The sequence below is a fragment of the Poromitra crassiceps genome, assembly GCF_964638095.1.
Source record: "Poromitra crassiceps genome assembly, chromosome: 2".
In the NCBI taxonomy this organism is placed as follows: Eukaryota; Metazoa; Chordata; class Actinopteri; order Beryciformes; family Melamphaidae; genus Poromitra; species Poromitra crassiceps.
Window position 1 is genome coordinate 111,796,887 of NC_139624.1, and position 22,405 is coordinate 111,819,291.

The 22,405-nt window shown below is 45.8% G+C and overlaps 1 protein-coding gene across 1 annotated transcript in view; it reads right to left on the bottom strand.

Moving 5' to 3' along the window:
• Positions 1-1,996: 1,996 nt before the first annotated feature.
• Positions 1,997-22,405, bottom strand: part of LOC310771352 (acetylcholine receptor subunit delta-like) — a gene marked incomplete at its 5' end in the record, with an annotated part of 32,354 nt that continues 11,945 nt past the window's right edge. The window contains 6 exons of the mRNA XM_083631906.1: positions 1,997-2,268; positions 5,391-5,509; positions 9,392-9,602; positions 12,187-12,301; positions 14,076-14,187; positions 18,960-19,160. Coding sequence (XP_083488032.1) covers positions 2,086-2,268; positions 5,391-5,509; positions 9,392-9,602; positions 12,187-12,301; positions 14,076-14,187; positions 18,960-19,160 — 941 coding nt within the window. The 3' untranslated portion in view covers positions 1,997-2,085. The remainder of the gene's footprint in view (positions 2,269-5,390; positions 5,510-9,391; positions 9,603-12,186; positions 12,302-14,075; positions 14,188-18,959; positions 19,161-22,405) is intronic.

Here is a 22,405-nt window from a genome sequence, read left to right on the forward strand (position 1 = left end):
TTTTTTCTTGTCATTCTAAATTTCATCACCTTGTTTCCTCTGATTAATATTTCAATTCAAATACATGTCACTCTTGTGTTACAATGAGCTGAATTACAGTTTACACTGTAAATGCGCATTGCGAAAGACGCCCCACCCGACTTCCTGCGTGCCACAGCAATAGGCTTGGAGCCAATCATCGGGCCTTGACGTCTGGCAGCCCGCCTTAATGTTGCAGCCCTGCAGGCTGGTCAGGCTGCCGGATTTCCCAAAAGTGTGAAGGCCTGACAGCAGTTTAGATGGGTTGGTCTTCAGGAGGTGGTACTGCTTAGCAAATGTGATTAGCCCAGCAGTGAAGAGGCAATCCTGGCCACGTCTTGTCATATCCTCCTTCACGTCCTCCACAATTAATCTTCAATCTAGCTTTAAAAATGAGCCCGTTAGAGCCACTGAAAACAGTAGCCTAATGTTGAGGAGTAGAAAATCGGGGACAGGTCACCAAAAACGGGGTCTGTCCCCGAAAATCGGGGACATCTGGTCACCTTAAGACGCCGTTGGCACTGGGGGCATGTCTCCCCATGCCTTTTGTGCCTGGTGCCCAGGTGGGCTATCTAAATGGTAAATGGCCTGCATTTATATAGCGCTTTTATCCAAAGCGCTTTACAGTCAGTAGGTACATTCACCCATTCACACACCGATGGCGGCAGGTTACCACGCAGGGTGCTGGCACACCATCAGCAGCAATTTGGGGTTCAGTATCTTGCCCAAGGACACTTCGACATGCAGACTGGAGGAGCCGGGAATCGAACCACCGACCTCTTTTATCCAAAGCGATTAGTGGACGACCTGCTCTACCTCCTGAGCTACAGCCCATCTCATGAAAAGGGCCTGTGTGGAGTTTGCATGTTCTCCCAGTGCTCCCCTGTGGTTTCCTCCATATAGTAACATCAATATGGACCCCCACTAAAAACATGCAGAAGATCGTTGTCTGACCAGCGGCGGTTGGAAGAAGTTGGTCTCCGCCCTGGGCACTTCATTGCAGCTGCCCGCCGCTCCTGGCCAGCCCATGGAAGATGACGATTCAGGATGGGAAAAAATTTGGAGGACAAATTCCATGGCGCCTCTAAGCATGTGTGTATATGTGCATGCATTGGTGCATTAATTTGTGACAAATAAAAACGGAGTTGTCCGTCCTGTACCTTTAATTAGTTACTTTCCACCTCTGCTTCCTGGTGATTCCTACCACCTTCTCCTGTTCCCAGTATCCCCATCAGATCCCACTCCTGCCTCTTGGACTTTATCCCATAATCTCTTCCTCCTCATACATGGTGCAATGTACGACCGAATACAATAGTTTTCTTTAACTCCACAAAGTGCCATTTAGTCCTGTGTGATCCCATCTGAGTCGTGTTATAATTTCCTCCCTTCTGTTCCTTTTGTTATTGTATGTATTTGTTATGACCGACTTATGTATTATGTGATGCACCCTTGCTTTCTGGTCTATCTCCCACTTTTTTGCCATTATCTTCATAATTCTCCTTTTCCAAGTGGAACTGGTATATTTGGTGATATTTATATATATAATGGTTTATATATTATAATGGTGATATTTCCTTTTGTAATGCTCCTTTGGCTAATTCACCTGCACGCTAATTCCCTTTCACCCCCTCTCACCAACAGAACTGAAATTCTAGGCCACCGCTGTCAATTCTTAATAGACTGATTTTTGGCATCAAAACTTGCCGTAGAACTATCCTCAGGGTTTTGAAATGCCAGAAAAGTTTTGAAAAACGGAGCGCTAACAAGCTGCAATGACAAAAATAGACTCAAAACATCATCAGGGACATGAAATCACAGATGTTTTACTGCGTGTAAATGTTTATTCAAAGCACACAAGTGTATATGATAATGCACTCATTCATAAATCATTGCTACTGTTAAATTACACAAAGGAAAACAAGCTAATAGCAAATTTTTCAAACAACTCATGAAAAAAACAGATTTACTGTTGGGAGTCAGAATCGATTGGAACAGAGATGACGTGTGTGTGTGTGTGTGTGTGTGTGTGTGTGTGTGTGTGTGTGTGTGTGTGTGTGTGTGTGTGTGTCATAGTAGGCGAGGGTTGTCCTCTCGGTAGGTGTGTGCGTCTCCCTGGAAGGGCAGAGGAGGAGGATGGTTGTAGATTCCCATGAGGAAGATGATGATGGTGCCGAGCATCATGACGGACGTGACAAGGAAGAAGCAGAGCCGGTCCACCGTGCGGGCGATGCCGCTCCAGTTATCCTTCTCCTGTATGGGTGAGTGGGGGTGGGCATGTTTTACCCAGTTATATATATTTTTTATGATTGTCATGATCAGTATCCTGACGTCGCCACCATTAGAACTGCAAAGATTAATCGAGTAATAGTCAACTATTAATCACCAATTATTTTGACTAGAGCTACGTGCGCTCCTTTCTAGCATCCCTCTCTGCCCCGCCCCCTGAATTGGCAGTGCTCATTCCTACAGTGCCTCCTCATCGTCCTTGTCCTCCTCCTTATCGCTCATTTCTACCGTGCCTTGTTGGTTTGCTACGTGGCCTCGCAGGCGCATTGCCCGACCTCACCCTCACGCCTTTTTTACCCAATTATATTAGTAGGATAAACGATTCATCGGTTTGAGTCTAAACTCTCTGATTCCAGCTGAATATTTTATGGTTTCTTTACTCCTCCATGACAGTAAACTGAGTATTGCAACAAAAATAGAATTACTGAGTGCTCACTTTGTAGCCTCCAGGTGGATGTGAGGTGCACTTGAAGTTAAAAATACTACTTGCATGCTTCAGGCACTCACACACAGACCCAGAAATACAGTTAAAATTCCTTTAATATTATTTAGGGCATATCAAAATGTTAAAAGAAAAAAAATCAAGAACCCGTTTCGACCACGCAGGTTCTTGTCACACCCTGACGAAACCCAGGTCAAACCCAGCCCACCAATCAAGTCGCACAGGCCCGCGGACCAGTTCTGAGGAAAGGGGAAAAAATACTAGAACGATCGCACCGCAGATATATGCCTCCACCAACAAGTGAGCAGTCGACATGCATATGTCTGTCCAGACTTTGACGTTTGAGCCAAATGTGAAGAATTTTGTCAAGGTGCAACTGAGATATGGCGTTACCGAGCTTGAAAATTTAGTTTGAGAGGTCACAGTGACCTTGACCTTTGACCACCAAAATGTAATCAGTTCATCCTTGAGTCCAAGTGGACGTTTGAGGCAAATTAGATGAAATTCCATCAAGGCGTTCCTGAGATATCACATCAACGAACATGAAACAAGCGGTTGTGATGACACAGTAACCTTGAACTTTGACCACCAAAATCTGATCAGTTCATTCTTGAGTCCAAGTGGATGTTTGAGGCAAATTGGAAGAAATTCCGCCAAGGCATTCTTGAGATATCGCGTTAACGAGCTTGAAACGAGCGGTCGTGAGATCACAGTGACCTTGAACTTTGACCTTTGAGCACCAAAATCTAATCCAGCCAAATGTGAAGAAATTTGTCAAGGTGCAACTGAGATATGGCGTTACCGAGCTTGAAAATTTAGTTTGAGAGGTCACAGTGACCTTGACCTTTGACCACCAAAATGTAATCAGTTCATCCTTGAGTCGAAGTCGATGTTTGAGCCAAATTGGAAGAAACTCCGTCAAGCCGTTCCTGAGATATTGCGTTAACAAACTTGGGAATGGCATTTGTGAGGTCACAGTGACCTTGAACTTTGACCTTTGACGACCAAAATCTAATCAGTTCATCATTGAGTGCGTTTACATGCACACTAATAAACTGTTTATTAGCGTATTTCTAGGGTTACCTGATTATTCAAGTGTCATGTAAACAGCACCCTTTATCGGATAATGGCCGTTATCAGTTTATGAGAAAACCGATACACACCTAGGTTACTGCTGAAACATCAGGTGTATTCATTGCAGTCAATGTCCACTCACAGACTTTGAAGTGAGTTCCCGCTATTTACTAAGTGCATGTAAACACGGATATCAGATCATTGTCAGTTACCTGATTATTCTCAGTTATCCGTTTATTGTCTGCATGTAAACACACTCATTGAGTCCAAGTTGACGTTTGAGGCAAATTTGATGAAATTCCGTCAAGACATTCCTCAGATATCGCGTTAACTAACATCGGACGGACAGACGGGCGGACGGACGTACGTACGGACGGACAACCTGAATCCATTATGCCTCCGGCCTGGCCATCGCCGGCGGAGGTATAAAAAAGCGCTGCCCTGCATGTGAATCCTCACCTCTCCCTCTCTCTATTTGTCTCTCTCTCCCCCTCTCTATTTGTCTCTCTCTCCCCTCTCTCTCCTGTCTCTCTCCCCCCCTCTCGATGACACAGACACATGGGACGGCACGGTGGCTCAGTGGTTAACACTGTTGCCTCACAGCAAGAAGGTCCCGGGTTCGAACCCCGGTCCGTCCCAGGTCCTTTCTGTGTGGAGTTTGCATGTTCTCCCCGTGTCCGTGTGGGTTTTCTCCGGGTGCTCCGGTTTCCTCCCACCATCAAGAAAAACATGTATGTTAGGGTTAATACTCCTGTCCGTGCCCCTGACCAAGGTACTGGCAAAAGAACTGGAGTTGGTCCCCGGGCGCTGCACTGCGGCTGCCCACTGCTCCTAGTTCTAGGAAGGTTCCTAGTAGAGGATGGGTCAAATGCAGAGGATGAATTTCGCCAAGGGGATAACTTAACTTAACTTAACTTAACTTAATTTAACTTAGGCTTAAAAAAAAGATGTCCTGATATTTGCAAAAAACTGCACAGTGGTGCTGGGGAAACTGGGTACAAACAACGAGGCTATGATTATATGACTTTTGCAATGTAGCTCACGAAAATGTCCGGCCCCGGGCCCTTAGCTTTTGGATAATTTGGCCCACTGAACAATAAAGTTGAATCACCCTGCCCTAAATAATATTAAAGGTATTTTAACTTTATTCTTGGCTCTGTGTGAGCGCCTGAAGCAAGCTTAGAGGCTTCCAGTTTGTTTCAATTCAACTGAATATCTTTGGGTTGTGGACAAAACAAAACATTTGAGGACATCATCTTGGGCTTTAGGAAACACTGATTGACATTTATCACCATTTTCTATTTTCTGATTTTCAACCAATCGATTAATCGAGAAAATAAATGACAGATTAATCGACGATGAGAATAATCATCAGTTGCAGCGGTAACCATGATTCCTGCTGTCTGTGGATTTGGGGAACATTGGAAGGTAAGGATCTGTTAAAATGCCAGCTGTTTGAAGGATTATATACATGCAGAATTTAGTACCTTACTTTCTCTCTCTCTCCCTCTCTCTCTTCACCCCTCCCCCCTCTCTCTCTTCACAAACATCCCCCCCCCCCCTCACTCACCTGGTTGTAGTCGTTCTTGTTGTGCATGTGTTTGATGATGTAGTTCGCGCCGTCCACAGCTGGCTTGATCTCAGCATAGAGCTGCTCCATCTCCCCCCCGTCCACCTGGGGCTTCACCACTACACATGCACGCGCGCACACACACACACAATTAATTTTTGTAATTTGTAAATTATGGGCCAATTAATAAAGCAGACTGTTCTGGGGCGTGGCTGACGGGTCGCCTGTCCAGCGATCGTGCAGGTCGCCGAACACGGATCAATTCTCTGTGGCTCTGTGGCAAAGCCCTGGTCTCATGTTAGCTGCTTCTGGCTCAAAAACAAAACAAAGGTCCAAAATGCCAAACTCAAAGCTTCAAGACAGGACAGGAGTCCACAAACCAATGGGTGATGTCACGTTGGCTACAACTATGTCCATATCTTTATACAGTCAATGGTGTTCATGCATGCGTGTGTGTAGGGCTGACCCCAAATAGTCGACGATTCGACAATTGGTTCGAAGGAGCCTGTTTCGACTGCCAATCTCACAGTCGAATAGTCACAAAATGTGGTTATGAAACAGACCAGGGCGTTTGCCACCTCGCTCCGAGGGTCTGACCGCTCCTCAAACAAACTGGACCTGGTCCACTGCAGAACTGAGCGCTATAGAAAGAGCGCTATCCCCCATATGATCAGACTTTTAAATACCTAATGTATTGAAATTGTATACATGTTGTCCTTGTCCTTTTATCTTCTTAGCCCCCCATGTAATGATGTACTCACAATTCAACAATTTGTTGCTACATGTACATCTTTTGGTTTAGTTTGAAATAAAACCGTTTACTACTACTATGTGTCTCGTGCAAGTGTCATTTAGCGCTCTGGGGAAGATACCGTCGGTACGTTCCGAGCGCAAAGAGAGGTTTGGGCGTTGACCATTCTAAGTTAGAAAAAAAGGCCTTGGGTGCTCTCAATTTTAACGCCACCAAATAGCTGGTCTTAGCGCAAAAAAAAACTCTACGCCAGGGTACGCCTGAGCGCAGACACTATTCTCCGGCGCAGTGCAGGAAATCCTCGGTTGGATAGGCCCATTACGCACAGCTCGCGCGGAGAGAAAAACACACCTTGATTTAACAATGAGAATTTGTTTGTCATGGTTTTGTGCAAAAAAGTGATTTGCGTTTTGAATTGGATTACCAGGGGAACGAGGGTCTGGCGGGGCGGGAGTCTGTGTGTAGTGCGGGGAGGGGTGCTCTGTGTTCGGCTAGTGTGCCGTGTCCTGGAGGGGGTTTTCCCGGAGAAAGTGTGAGCTGGGCCCGGGTAGGCAGGCCGGGTGGGTCGGTACAGGGTGGGTAGAGGCACTGAGTCAGCGCTGTGCGCGGTCCCGCAGATCGAAATCACTTTCTGACACAACACCGGCCAGTAGGCTATACAGTAACCATTGAGATATACAGTAACCTCTCTCGAGTGGACAATTCTGGTATAGGCTATTGAAATAGGCTAGAATTAAAATCTCACACATCCCTACCCTATTAAAGAAACAAATATTTTTAGATGTGTAGGCCTATGTTATAGCCTATATGAACGAAATGTCTAATTACAGTAAGCGCACGCTTTGGGACATCACTGCGTAATTGCGCGGCGGCCCTCTCTCTCTTCCCTCTCTTGTTCCCCCCCCCCCCTCTCTCTCTCTCTCTCTCTCTCTCTCTCCCCCTCTCTCTTTTCTCTCTCTGTTTCTCTGCTTGCTCTCAGCAAGAAAGAAGCTGGTGTGTGATGGCGGTGACGCTGTGGCTTTTAGATCTCACCTTGTGAATCCTATATGGGCATAAACACGCCTATGGACGTTTGCGCCAAGATGACGTGAAGCGCAGCGGGCCGACACACCCACAATTAGGGCTTTGCACGGTGCTATTCCAGTGCAAAACGGGCGCTAATGCAAAATTACCGCCGTTGCGAAGATAGGGCCCTACATGTATGTCTCTCTCCAAAGACAGGTTGATGACCGCTGGAGACACCAGAACTCACACTCTCTCTCAACTAAAATCATTATAGAATTAATGAGTTTGAGAAACTTCCCATGAAGTGTTAGGGGAGACCACCTGGAGGACGTCACCACATTTACGACCCACACACACCCTCATGGACACACACACACACACACACACACACACACACACACACACACACACACACACACACACACACACACACACACACACACACACACACACACATGACTGAATGGACAAACATTAATGAACTGTATACTATTATGTTGTTTGGTATCAAAGTGCTTAGAAATTAGAATTGAGTTGAACTCCTCTCAAGGTGGTTTCTGAAGGAAAACCATTATTCTAATGATAGATGCATTGTCATAATTCATAATTTCCACCTCTGTATATAATTCATAATTCCATAACGACTGTCATTGCAACAGATGTCATCAGTGATGTCACTCGAGCAACTGTGATGTCATCAGTGTCTTAGGTCTATAAAATAGTCAAAAGAGTCCCGCACACTGCCAACTTGCAATTATCTCATTGAGTGCCAATGACGACTTTAGTCGTCAATTGCTTTAGTAACGTTGAGTGCCAAAGACGACTAAAGTCGTCAATTGCGTTTTTTGACGGTGGGACGTGGATCAAAGCCAGATCCATCTCCTGTAAAATTTTGGGGCATGTTGAATGTGTATAACCTATTTTACCGACCCATTAGGTGGCGACAGTGCTCTCCAGATTAGAGAAAGGCCAGGAGAAAAGAGAGAAGAAGTCATGAGGAAACGGAAATCGCATCGATCGATATGCATGAAGCATAACGTTAGCTGTGCCTGTGAACAGCAGTCAATCTGCTGCCACAGCCCCTCCGTCTCCGCTGCAATAGCCCCTCCATATGATTTAGTTGGCGACACCAGCGTCTTTCTGAAAAGTTACATTATTCTCAGCTGGGAGCCGGCGACACGATGTGAAAAAGCGGGGGGATGCAGCGCACTTTTCAGTGCAGAGTCAGAGCAAAAGCAGAGCGAGAGCAAACGCAGCAGCCCAGAGACACTCCCAAGGAGGAGGAGGAGGGGGGTGGGGCACGCAGGGCAGCAGAAAGCCCAGAAAGCCCAGAATCGGACGCAGCTTCACAGCTCACAACCGAACCCCAGAAACGAGCGAGCCCGATCCACACTGCCCCGACGAGCGGCCGCCATCCAGGCAGCAGACTCGCCTGACACAAGCAGCACTCAGAGCGAGCAGCAACATCATGACACACCCACGGAGGAGGAGTTTGCAGTAGAGGGGGGGTGGGGGTGCTGTTATATTGAAGGAAATTACTGTTCAGATGTTTCAGGTCAGAAAATATTAGTTTCAGAGTCAGTGATTTGCTTGAAATGCTATATTTCACAAAAGGCTCAATATCTCAGCTTCTAGATGGAAACGCCAATTCTTTCTGTTTTTGACCTATCTTCTCCGGCTGATAAGTAAAGAACGGAAAATGATATCAATAAACTTTTTTTTGCTGCTGATACAATAGAGTCTCATCGTTCTTTGTGCGTGATCAGTGTTTACATAGTAATATCACACAATATTCTGTGGGCCTCGAGAAATCACTGAAAACGCTCTGAAACTCTGGCACTGGGAGCGTCCGTTCTCCAAAAGTGGCTGGCACTCAATGAGTTAAGAGGATTTATTTGTGACGTTTCGGTCACCAACCTTTAAAAAAAAAAAGTTTGAAAAAGGTCGGTGACCGAAACGTCACAATTTTCACTATTTTATAGACTTTATCCTTGTCATACGCACCTGCCCCGGAGAGATGTGCGGAGTTTTCCTTCCAATCAGTGTCTTAGGTCAAATTGGCTAAGTGGGCTCTGTGGTGGTGGTGTTGTCTGTCTGTGGCGGTGTCAGTCTCCAGAGTCTCCACCCTAGGAATCGAGTGCGCGTAGATTCCTAGCAAGCAACTAGTGTGTAATATTGTACGCGTGTGTGCCTGCGTGCGTGCGTGTGTGTGTGTGTGTATGTGTGGGTGTGTGTGTGTGTGTACCGGCAGCAGGTGTGGGTCTCTTGGTCAGTCCATGTCTCTCTGACTGCCTCTCGAACATCAGCTCGCTACGGGACTTGATGCTGTAGTATTCCTCCGCCTGGGCTATGTAGCCCACTGAGCTGGATCGCCGTGGCAACGCCCCATCCCAGGGACGCTCCACCTCCGCGGGGCGGGACATACGCAGGAAGCGGGGGAGCCGCTCCAGGAAGAACTGGGGAGGAGAACACATGTCCAGAGACTTTTAAAGAGAGAGACCCCTCAACTGGATTTATCCATCCACTGTTTCCCTACATTCTGTCCTTCTGGTCCTCTTCTTCCTCCTCTTCTTCTCTTTGTCTTACTTTCCGGTGTTTCTCACACCTCTTCAATCTTGGCTGTTGCACCTCGTCTCATGTTCCTCTGCTCCTCATTCCTCCTGAGCAAAGCACCTTCACCTTTGTGAAGGGGTCCTCCGTTAATAAAGATTTCAGCCCAGGGACAGAAGCCATCGACTGGTTTAGGGATCGGCATTTTGAATAAATTTTCATAATCGAAATTCGGGGAAATTAACGATCAATTATCGATTATCGATAATATTAATATTTTTTAATTAAAAAAAAATATATTTTATCATACGCTGGCTCAATCACATTGATCAGGTGTTAACGATATGTATTGGGCAGCATATCTGTCTCGATGAGGTTGCAGACGGCCTGGGTGAGCTTTTCTGCACGCCGCCGGCCATCACATCTCCTCGCGCTAACACCGAAGTGATGGTAGGCTGAGAGCTCATTAACCAGGCTCAGATGTACGCTGTTCAAGTGGTGAATCATTGGCATCTTAGCCGTGTTGTACTTATAAACGGCATCACAGTTCTTGCAATGAACAATGTCGTCTTTTAACTCGAAATGGGCCCACACAAAACTCGCTTCATTTCCTCGTCTGGGCTGCCTGGCTGAGTGCTGACTCAGCTGATAATGTGCTGTTGCTGTTCTCACCCTGTGTTCGCACCGCAGCCAGCCCAGTGAGACCACGCCCATTATCGATTTTCGATTATTGATGAACATCCCTAGTCTGGTTCCCTCCTCATCAGTGATGTCTTCCTGGCTGAGGCTATAAGTGGTGGGAGTATAAATAGAGAGAAGAGAACAAGTGGCACATCACCTCCAGAGTAAGTGGTGGGAGTATGAGTAGGGAGAAGAGGACAAGTGGCACATCATCTCTAGAGTCTCCACCCTAGCAATTGTGCATGCGTAGCGCGCAAGATTCCTAGTATATAAAATTGCGGGTTGCGGCCGGTGTTAGTCACGATTTTGCGGGCAGGTGGAACGGTGTGACGTAAATCATGACATCATCAGTGAGGTGGTCCAAGGCATCTCGAGGCTCCAGGCCAAGCCACGAAGGAGGCCCCTACCGGTGGCGCCCCAAAGGGGCGCCTGCCGGCGGGGTTCCTTCCGGGGGCGCCCCGAAGGGGCGCCGCCGGAAAAAAATTTGACCTTTTTTGGACGTATTTTTGCCATATTTAGAGGCTGTTTGAAGTTACATCCCCCCTCAGATTCAATGGGCATGACCCTCTGCATCCTCTCTCATTCTCTTTGTGAATCTTGTAATCTTTATATCTTTGTCACTTGTCATCTTTATATCTTTATCTTTGTCACTTGTAATCTTCATAATCATATCTTTATCTTTGTCATCTTTATATCTTTATCACTTGTAATCTTCATAATCATATCTTTATCTTTGTCACTTGTCATCTTTATACAGTAAACCAGATATAGATCACTCATTCAACTCAACATCAATCTACAAATAAACATCAATGTGTAAATAATAAGTAAACAATAAGGCACTCGCACAATACAAAGAAACATCAATAACTCAAATGAAGGCACTATCAGTGGACAGCGAACGGGCACTGCAATTTAGCATGAACAAGGAGCCACATGGCGGACGAATCCACCGCATGTAGAACACAGTATAAACGTCATTCCACACAGACAACAACAAATAATAACACTCACTTGTTCCTTGGACCCACAGCAACATATAACAACAAAAAACCCCAGCAACTGGATCAGCAAAACTACCAATAGAGTCCACTCTGTAAACATTAGCAAAGCTCTTCGACCAGCAGCGCACTTTCTACTCTCTAACCAGCAGCGCACTTTCTACTTTCACTTTCATGCAGTTAAGTTTTGTGTGCTGGCTGCTGGTCTCCTGCGGCATCAGAGGAAGGGGGGGGAATGGGCATGTCTGGACTAGTCCTTCGTCACAGATGCAGTTTTAGCACGGACTCGGGAGATACTAAAAAATAAATGGTCTGGTCTGCGAGGCCCTCTAGTGGACTAGGCTCCAGGCGGCTGCCTGTTCGGCCTGGTTCAAGGGACCGCCTCTGATGTCATAAATCCCACAAAATGCTGCGCCCATGGCACATCATCTACAGAGTCTCCACCCTAGAAATCAAGCACGTGCGCTACACAGTGTCATCATCAGTGATTTGCGATGCAACTTGTGACATCATCAGTGATGTCATAAATCCCACATGTTGCACCCATGGCGCATTGTCTCCAGTCTCCTCCACCTTAGAAAACGAGCGTGCATCATCTACAGTCTCCACCCTAGAAATCGAGCATATGCACTACACAGTGTCATCATCAGTGATGTCATAAATCCCGCATGTATCCAGAGTCTCCCCCCTAGAAAACGAGCGCGTGTAACGTGCGCGATTGCTAGTACAATAAAAAAAAATCACACCCAGGTGCTGAATGAAGTAAGCGGTGCAGACATACAGACACCACTTCGCCGCGTGGCATTACCTTCTTGGTCCAGTCCGTCATGACATGAGTGCTGGGCGTCCTGAAGTGTAGGTTGAGCACAACCACACAGTTCAGCACCACCACCGTCACCACCACCATGATGAACAGCAGGTACCTGACACACAGACACACAGACACACACACACACACACGCACACACACACACACGCACACACACACAGTAGCTAACGTATCTAGTAGCAGCTAGCGTTAGCATGTATTTACCTCAATGTGTTTGCTGGCTAGTTAGCTAGCTAACAGTTTGTTCAGGTAAAACTGAGCTGACTTTTCTCAAGCTACACCTCAGAGTGTTTTGGAGTAGAGACTAGGGCTAAAGACAGACAGTTGACTGTGTCACAGTGTTTTGGAGTAGAGACTAGGGCTAAAGACAGACAGTTGACTGTGTCACAGTAACTCGTGTTTTGGAGTAGAGACTAGGGCTAAAGACAGACAGTTGACTGTGTCACAGTGTTTTGGAGTAGAGACTAGGGCTAAAGACAGACAGTTGACTGTGTCACAGTGTTTTGGAGTAGAGAATAGGGCTAAAGACAGACAGTTGACTGTGTCACAGTGTTTTGGAGTAGAGACTAGGGCTAAAGACAGACAGTTGACTGTGTCACAGTAACTCGTGTTTTGGAGTAGAGAAGGCTAAAGACAGACAGTTGACTGTGTCACAGTGTTTTGGAGTAGAGACTAGGGCTAAAGACAGACAGTTGACTGTGTCACAGTGTTTTGGAGTAGAGAATAGGGCTAAAGACAGACAGTTGACTGTGTCACAGTGTTTTGGAGTAGAGAATAGGGCTAAAGACAGACAGTTGACTGTGTCACAGTGTTTTGGAGTAGAGACTAGGGCTAAAGACAGACAGTTGACTGTGTCACAGTGTTTTGGAGTAGAGACTAGGGCTAAAGACAGACAGTTGACTGTGTCACAGTGTTTTGGAGTAGAGAATAGGGCTAAAGACAGACAGTTGACTGTGTCACAGTGTTTTGGAGTAGAGACTAGGGCTAAAGACAGACAGTTGACTGTGTCACAGTGTTTTGGAGTAGAGAATAGGGCTAAAGACAGACAGTTGACTGTGTCACAGTGTTTTGGAGTAGAGAATAGGGCTAAAGACAGACAGTTGACTGTGTCACAGTGTTTTGGAGTAGAGACTAGGGCTAAAGACAGACAGTTGACTGTGTCACAGTGTTTTGGAGTAGAGAATAGGGCTAAAGACAGACAGTTGACTGTGTCACAGTGTTTTGGAGTAGAGACTAGGGCTAAAGACAGACAGTTGACTGTGTCACAGTGTTTTGGAGTAGAGACTAGGGCTAAAGACAGACAGTTGACTGTGTCACAGTGTTTTGGAGTAGAGACTAGGGCTAAAGACAGACAGTTGACTGTGTCACAGTGACCTCCATTTGGGAACAAATCCATCACACTATTCACTTTGACTGAGAAGAGAACATTACTGAATGGATCTATGTACAGTCACAACAACAAGCTGCACCAGCTGCTCTCTGTTTCTAGCCTGGTTACAAATTTAGACAATTTTGTGCACAATCCTCCAATGGACCGCCAAGATTGCGGCAGCCATGGTTGCTGGGAGATTTGTGTGTGTGTGTGTATGCGCGCGCACACTCGTACATGCGTGTGTGTGTGTGTGTGTGTATGCGCGCGCACACTCGTACATGCGTGTGTGTGTGTGTGTGTGTGTGTGTGTGTGTGTGTGTGTATGCGCGCGCACACTCGTACATGCGTGTGTGTGTGTGTGTGTGTGTGTGTGTATGCGCGCGCACACTCGTACATGCGTGTGTGTGTGTGTGTGTGTGTGTGTGTGTGTGTGTGTGTGTGTATACGTGCGCACACTCGTACATGCCTGTGTGCGTGCAGGTGGTGTGGGACCTACTTGACAATAAGCGGTATGGACATGGAAGTCTCCGGCAGCCTCTGAGAGATCAGCAGCAGGAAGACAGACTGAGCCAGCAGCACCGAGATGGACAGGGTCATCTTCTCACCACCTACACACACACACACACACACACACACACACACACACACACACACACACACACACACACACACACTGAGTGTTAGAGACATGGAGATGTACAATTGTGCATAGAGCTGCAATGATTAGTCGATTAATCGATCGACAGAAGATGAATCGCCAACTATTTTTATATACATGGCCATACATGGGGACAGCTGGAGAAATTGGCCCAGGACCAGGATGCCTGGAGAGCCTTGGTCCGCAGCCTATGCCCAAAGTATAAAGGTCCCATATCATGCTATTTTTAACTGTATAAAACAGGGGTGGGCAATTATTTTTCCTGGGGGCCCAGATAAGAATATTATATTATATTATATTTATAGATCATTGCCAGGGGCCGAAAAAATATTGTCATGCCATAACCTCTAATTGTATCACAAGTTTAATGTTACAAAGGCTCCATGCCGATGCTAATTCGCTGGCCGCCCCCTGAAGCATATTCAGCTGGGTCCCTGGAAGCTGTTTCTGGATCTATCGAGAGTGATGACATCATCACCGCGCCGATGACATCACAATGGGACCTATGACATCAGACATCACTGGCGTTCCCGACCGATGATGTCATAACCAGCCAGACAATATGGCAATATGACATCATCGGCAGTGTGACATCACCAAAGCATGTGAGTTATGACATCAGCAGTGATGTCATACCCCAGGCCAGTGAAAGCTCCAGTGCGATTCACGCTTTGGGTTCTTGTTCGCTCTGCTGATTCACATTTCCACGTTCTTGCCACGTTTGACGTTACCACTTCGAGAAGAACCAGGTCAATGCCCAAGCTCCATGACAGAGACGATGAGGACGACTTCAACATACACTCCTGGACAGACTCCTGGTGCCGATACAAGCCGTGTGACTGAGACATGGATTCCTGGACCATCCATGGAGTCCATCTATGGAACAGCATATATCCATGCTGAGAGGAGACAGCCGGAGGGGCTCATAGACCAGCCCATCTAGGTCTAGAGCGGGAACAGCGGTGGGACCCCCAACATGTTCTAACGGACATGCCTATGACAATGCCAGCTACCACATACGAGCCAGGTTCATACCTAGCCTGGGTAAACCCATCCCCCACGTGACCTACTCTCAGACCTGCTCTCAGTCACTAGGAACTGAGAGAGCAGGTCACGTGGGGGCTGGGTTTACCTAGGCTAGTTCATACCTATCAGAGGAGAAGGTTGGTTCTCTGAACCTACTTGCGCAACCTCTTGATCGCCACGAGTGGAGTCAGGCGAGACCTGCTCTGCTCTGGGCTCCACGAGCCCGATCGGAACTCTCGAACACTTCAATTATAGAAAACATAATGTGCACTTATTCTTCAGTTTTTATTATATTGAAAATCACTCAAAACAGCCACTTTAGGTAATCTCATTAGATTTTTCTAGCTTCATAAGTAAAATGGTGTGGTTTGTCTTAGACCTCCCGGGCCAGGCAGAACCATCAGGAGGGCTGGGTCTGGCCCCTGGACCGCATAATGCCCAGGTCTGGTATAGAACATGCCTCGTCATTGGTCTTTAAAACAAGTTTATGAAAAATCACGGAAGTCAAAACAGCTAGTTTGGAGACACCTTTTTTCCTTACGTAGCTGGTGTGACTTTATCTGTGTTTTGAGACTTCCATGATGTTTACTGTATAGACCTTATTCGATTGACATCACTCACGTACGGGCACGCCCACCGCCGCCATGTTCTTGACATAGTGCAGCAGCTCTCAAGTGACAGCCTATGTAAGAGCAGCGTTTATAGGAAGCTAGCCGCTGTTAGCGTTACCTGTATCGTTCCAATTGTGTTCGGATGGTGACCTGCGTTAGGCATGGCTGTAGTAATGACAGCAATAAAGTCCCCGTGGTTTGTTTCTATCTCTACCGTCCACAGACGTGAAGGGAGCGAGACTGAGGATACGTCAGCACGGGAGAGGTGTGTGGATAGTTGGGAGTTCACCTGTCTAGGTGAAACTTTCTGACAGCTCCTCACAGAAAAGTCTGTTCACCTCGTTTTTTCTTTTGTTTATTATTACAGGCATTAATGACAGCATACAAACAACAACTCTGGGGTTTTTATTGCTGTCATCACTATCGCTATTTTGTAATGGAACAGAAACGACAATAAGGCTGTTACTATAGTTGTCAGCTGCAGGACGGTATGTCAACAATATGGCGCTTAAGGTCTAGCACACCCAAGTCCTTTATAATCAAAGACTTAAGGAAATCTTGTTTTACACAAGATGTTGTCACGCCCAGGCCACGGTGTGGCCTGCTCTGCCTGCTGTGTGATTCCCAAGGAGCTAAACTCAGTGGACTTTGTTTTGATTGTGTGTGATTATTTCCTGGAGCTAAACTCATTGGACTTTAGTCTTACAAGAGAGAAATGAGTGTTATGTTTATTCCTTGTGTATTAGTCTCTGTCTTCTCCCCACCTGTTGCCCATGTTCCCTGTTAGTCTGCCTTTCCTCCCACCTGTTGCCTATGTGTCTCGTTAGTCTGCCCCATTACCTGAGTTCTCCCCACCAATCAGTTCTCCCGTTTTGCCCTCTGTGTTCCTGCCTTCCCCAGCTCTCCCTCGTGTTTCATTAGTTAGCTGTCTATATATTGTCTCAGTCTGTGTGTTGTCCTTGTCGGATCATTGTCTACTGCAGTGATTCCCAACCTGTGGTCCGCGGCCCCCTGGTGGGCCGCGAAGGTATTGCAAGTGGGCCGCCAAATCATTTCCAAAAAAGTATGATTTTTGAAAAAAAAAAAAAAAAAAAAATTCAATTTTTTTTTGAAAGATTTTGAAAAATCATACTTGAAAAAGTATGATTTTTGTTTCTTTGATGTTATTGCTTTTGCTTGAATTGAAGTTTCATCTTTACATCATCTTTATATTGGGTTTGTGTTTATTTGTAACCCTATCGATTTAATGGGCTTTCTTCTGATATTTGGATTTTGTTTGGATCTGATATTGGATGTCAAATTGTTATGAGAATGCATTTTTCCATTGTTGAAGGATACCGTTATTTATTAATCATTTGTTAATTAGCCTGTTACAGACAGCCCCTTGCTTGTCATTTCTGACATCTGTGTGGTGCTGATGGACAGCTCCTTGAATGATTGGTGTGTGTGTGTGTGTGTGTGTGTGTGTGTGTGTGTGTGTGTGTGTGTGTGTGTGTGCATGTGTGTGTGTATGTGTGTGTGTGTGTGTGTGTGTGTGGACAGCTCCTTGAAAACTGTAATACTGAAGGTGTTGCAACATGTTACAGGTGCTGTGTTAGTGACTGTGGAGCTTCCAACATGTTTCTCCTGTATTCAGTTCAGTCCTTTATGTTCAATTTTCAATAAAAAAGTGCTCTGAGAACGCATTATATGGCCTTTGTATTTATGGGGTCGGAGGTGGGCCGCGAACATTTTTGAGACATAAAAGTGGGCCCTGAGTTGGAAAAGGTTGGGAACCACTGGTCTACTGTTACCCTGTCGTCGGTTTGTATTGTCCTCTGTGTTCGCCTAGTGTTTCTGAATTTAGCCTAGCCTCCTGCTAGTGTTTTTGTTGTTTTGTATTTTGAAGTTTCTAGTAAAGACCCTTTTTGTTGCTCCTGAACCCTTGCCTGCTGCTTCCCCTTTGTCTGCACATGGATCCACACCACTACATCTACTCCAAACCTGACAGATGTGACCTTTAAAGTCCCTGGAAATCAGAAATATTTTTTTATTATTTATATTTAGCATTTTGAGTTCATCACATCACAGCATCACAGGAACCTATGTTAATAAGCCACCAGCCAAATTTGAACGATGATGAACGTCGCAAAGTATATAAATTTAGGTTTGACAGTCATGGCAAAAGTCATGAGAATCAATTAGATTTTAGAGTGTATTTTCTCCCGTGGACTGTGTGGGCGTGTCCCATCTGCAGCAGGTCTCCTCTCTCTCTCGGAGGAGACCTGCTCAGAGGAGACGGAGAGAAGGAGAGAGAGAGAGAAGGAAAGAGAGATGGAGTTTGTGTGTGTGTGTGTTCGCGCGTTGCTCGGTGCATAGCACAGACAGAGAGGGTTTACAGAGAGGAAGAGATCTCTGCCGCTGCGCTACTGTGTGTGTGTCAGTGTGTGTGTGCGCGCGTGCGTGCATGCGTGTGTGTGATTCGATTAAATCGTATGACGTGATAAGATCATGCATTTTAGCACCGCGCGCACCGCTCTCTTCAATGAGGAAATGGAAATCCAGACCTTGTAGAAAAGTGTCGATTTTTGGGGTTAGGGTTGAAAGTAATGTCAATTAATTTCTGAGGCACACAATTACTCACATAAGACCCTGAATTTAATAGTTAGAAGGTTTTTGTGGATTTTGGTTTCCAGGGACTTTAAGTAAAGGAAGTATTTTTAAAATCGATTAATTGTTTAGACTATTTTTTAAGAGAGAAAAATCTCTTTCCAGCTTCTTAAATGTGAATATTTTCTGCTTTCTTTAGTCTTCTGTGACAGCAAACGGGTTGTGGACTGTTCGTCAAGACAAAAGAAGACATTTGAGGATGTCATCTTGGCCTTTGGGGGAAAAAGTGATTGACATTTTTCACCATTTTGTGAACATTTTTATAGACCAAACGACTAATTGATTAGTCGAGAAAATAATCAACAGAATAATTGATAATGAAAATAATCATTAGTTGCAGCCCTAGTGTCCACATTGTCCTCGATAATCAATAATCGATCGGGCAATTGATAATCAATAATCAATAAGGTGAGTGTTGAGGCGAGGCTGTACTGACTGTCAGCGGGCAGGTAGTAGACGAGTGAGGCGAGGAAAGAGATGAGAACACAGGGGATGATGATGTTGACGATGTAGAACAGTGGCTTGCGCTTGATGATGAGGTAGAAGGTGATGTTCTGGTGCTTGTTGCTCTCCATGGGAATGTGCTTGTAGGAATTCTTCTTGGCCGGCCGGTGGATCACCTCCCACTCGCCATTCTCTAGAGAGAGGGGGAGAGGGAGAGAGAGAGAGACAGAGAGAGAGAGGGGTCAAGAGAGAAACAGAGGGGGAGAGAGAGAGAGAGAGAGAGAGGGGGGGAGACAGTGAGAGAAACAGAGAGGGGGAGAGGGAGAGACACAGAGAGAAAGAGAGAGAGGGGGGGCAAGAGAGAAACAGAGGGGGAGAGAGAGAGAGAGAGAGAGAGGGAGAGACAGTGAGAGAAACAGAGAGGGGGAGAGGGAGAGAGACGAGAGAAAGAGAGAGAGGGGGGTCAAGAGAGAAACAGAGGGGGAGAGAGAGAGAGAGAGAGGGAGAGACAGTGAGAGAAACAGAGAGGGGGAGAGGGAGAGAGACAGAGAGAGAGAAAGAGAGAGAGGGGGGTCAAGAGAGAAACAGAGGGAGAGAGAGAGAGAGAGAGGTGGAGACAGTGAGAGAAACAGAGGGAGAGAAAGAGATAGAGACAGTGAGAGAAACAGAGAGGGAGAGAGAGAGGGCGGGGAGAGCATTGAGATATATGATTTATGTCGATGGGAGAGAGGGAGAAACAGAGAGAGGGAGGGAGAGAGAAAAAAAAGAGAGGTTAAGATACGCAGCAGCTCGCCTTCCCAAATTCACCCATGTTCCTGGAATTCTCTTACAGTTCGACGATATTCGTTTTGAAGGCTGATACCAATATTATTTCTTTGCCTTTTGACTTGATCATCTTTATTTAGAACATGAAAAAACAAAAAAGCAAAAACACACAAACAAGAATACAATTAAACTCAGTAGGCAAACTCCCACAAACAGACACAAAATAAATATTACGTTTACTTGCCTTGAAGCTACTGAGAGCTAGAAATTGGTGCTGATATCCCTAGCCCCCACCACCACCCACCACCATCATGTCAGATTTCTAGGGGTGGGGATCACCAGATGCCCACGATACGATACTAAAACGATACTTGAGTCACGATACGATAGTATTGCGATATTGCGATATATATATATGTCGTACAGATTCAGGATTCGAGGGGTGTGTAGGGGGAGTGGGTAGGGGTGTGGGTGGTGGGAAGGGCGTGGTGAGTGAAAGGGGTTGAGGCTAGGGAAAAGGGGCCATAGCTAGGGATAGGAAGGTCGTAGATGGTCGGAGTTCAAGGGGTGGCTAGAGAGAGTGGCAAGGGGGATGTGGGTGGTGGGAGGGGGTGTGGGGATCAAGGAAGGGGGGCAGTGCTTGGGAAAAGGGGCTTTAGCTAAGGATACAAAGGTTGTAGAGCAGGGGTGCCTAAACTTTTTAGGATGAGAGCTACTTATAAAAAATAAAACTAGTCATGTGCTACTTCTTTTCCCTTTGTCCCCCCAAGTACATATTTATCAGAATCAGAATCAGAATCACTTTTATTGCCACAGTATGCAAGTTACATACGAGGAATTTGTCTTAGTTTCTGTATGCAGCGTAGCGGTTACATCAATATACAGAGATAAGAAGTAGGAAGATAACTAAAGACAATGACAAAGTTGCAAGTGCAATCAAATCGAGTAAATATATACAATATGTACATGAGTGGTGAAGTGTTCTGTGGATGATAAATATGAATTTACGTTGGATTTACAGACTGAGTTAAATAGACGTTAAATAGGCAGTGGATTTACATGAATTTACAGTCGGAGTTAAATAAGAGTTTATATTGAATGTACATGAAATTTACAGGCTATTAGGCATTAAATGTGCAGGGAATTTACATGAATTTACAGTCCCAGTTAAACAGGCATTAAAGTAGATATGAGTGGGGGGGGGGTTCAGTTGAGTTTAGGAGGAGGTAGTGAGTTTGTGTGTGTGTGTGTGTGTGTGTGTGTGCGGGGGGGGGGGGTTGTTGGTGAGGTCATTGGCGGAAGGGGTTTCCGGTCCTTGTTGGTGAGGCTGATGGCGGTTGGGAAGAAGCTGGTTTTGTGGGGTGTCGGGTGGTTCTGGTCTTGGCAGACCTCAGTCTCTTGCCATGGGGGAGTGTCTTAAAGAGTTTGTGGCCAGGGTGGGAGGGGTCAGCCATGATCTTGCGAGACCACTTCAGTGTCCTGGCTGCATGCAGGTCCATTTAGCACATTTTAACAGCATCATATTATTTCTTTAACATTGTTTACTAATGTTATAATTTTAAATAATGTAGATACTGAGTTAGCTATACATGAGTGGGATTTCTTTGGCAAGCTACTTATTGATGGCGCGAGGTATACCGGTAGATCACGATCTACGTATTGGGCACCCCTGTTGTAGAGAGTCGAGATTTGAGGGGTTGGTTGGGGGAATGTCTCTAGGGGGATGTGGGTGTTGGGAGGGGGTGGGACTAGGGAAAATGGGCCATAGCTAGGGATAAGAAGGTTGTAGAGAGTCAGGGTTCGAGGGGTGGGGGGCTCTGGGTGGTGGGAAGGACCGTGGTGAGGGGTGGGGCTAGGGGAAAGGGGTGGGGCTAGGGGAAAGGGGCCGTAGCTAGGGTTAGGAAGGTCATAGAGAGTCGGGATTCGAGGGGTGGGTAGAGGGAGTGGTTGGGGGATGCGGGTGGTTTTGTGGTAGCGGTAGGACCATTTTCCATGTTAAAAACGATTAGCCGTGTTGTTGAGGTACTCCCAAACATTGCCTAAAGTGCGATAAGGCTGAATGGCCACATGACTGTGCTGTGGGCTTCAAGGTATTTGTGTTTGTATGAGTCTGGACAGACATGATATAGACGGCTCACTTAATGGCGGAGGCATACAATCGGGATGCAGTATTTCTAGTTTGATTTTATTTTGTACTTTTAATATCGCCAAAGCACTACTGTGACTTCTCACTAATGCTTGCTGGTAATATTGATGATTTAGGAATTGAAAACGATTTGACTGTTGCACTCTATTCCAGGCCTTAAAATTCACTTTGCAAACTGGGGGGGAATTCCCCCCTTATGTTCTTCAGATAGGGGGGATCTATAGATTTTGGGGGGGCTTTTTCCAGCCGATACTATAACCAACAAATATCTGCTTCTCATGTCCGATAAACGATAATTTCACATTTTTGTATTTAAAAAAGGAAGTTCTTATTAACCTGTAGTTTATGCACACCTGAGTCTAAATTACTATGGCTTTTGTCAATGTGTTTTATCTGCAGACTATGAGCCATAGGCTTTTGGTTCTATCAAAGCCTTTATTTTTTGTATTGAGTGATACACTTTAATAAAACACTCATCATATTATATCAGAAGTTCTTTGTTTTGTCTTCACAATAGTGATGTCAGT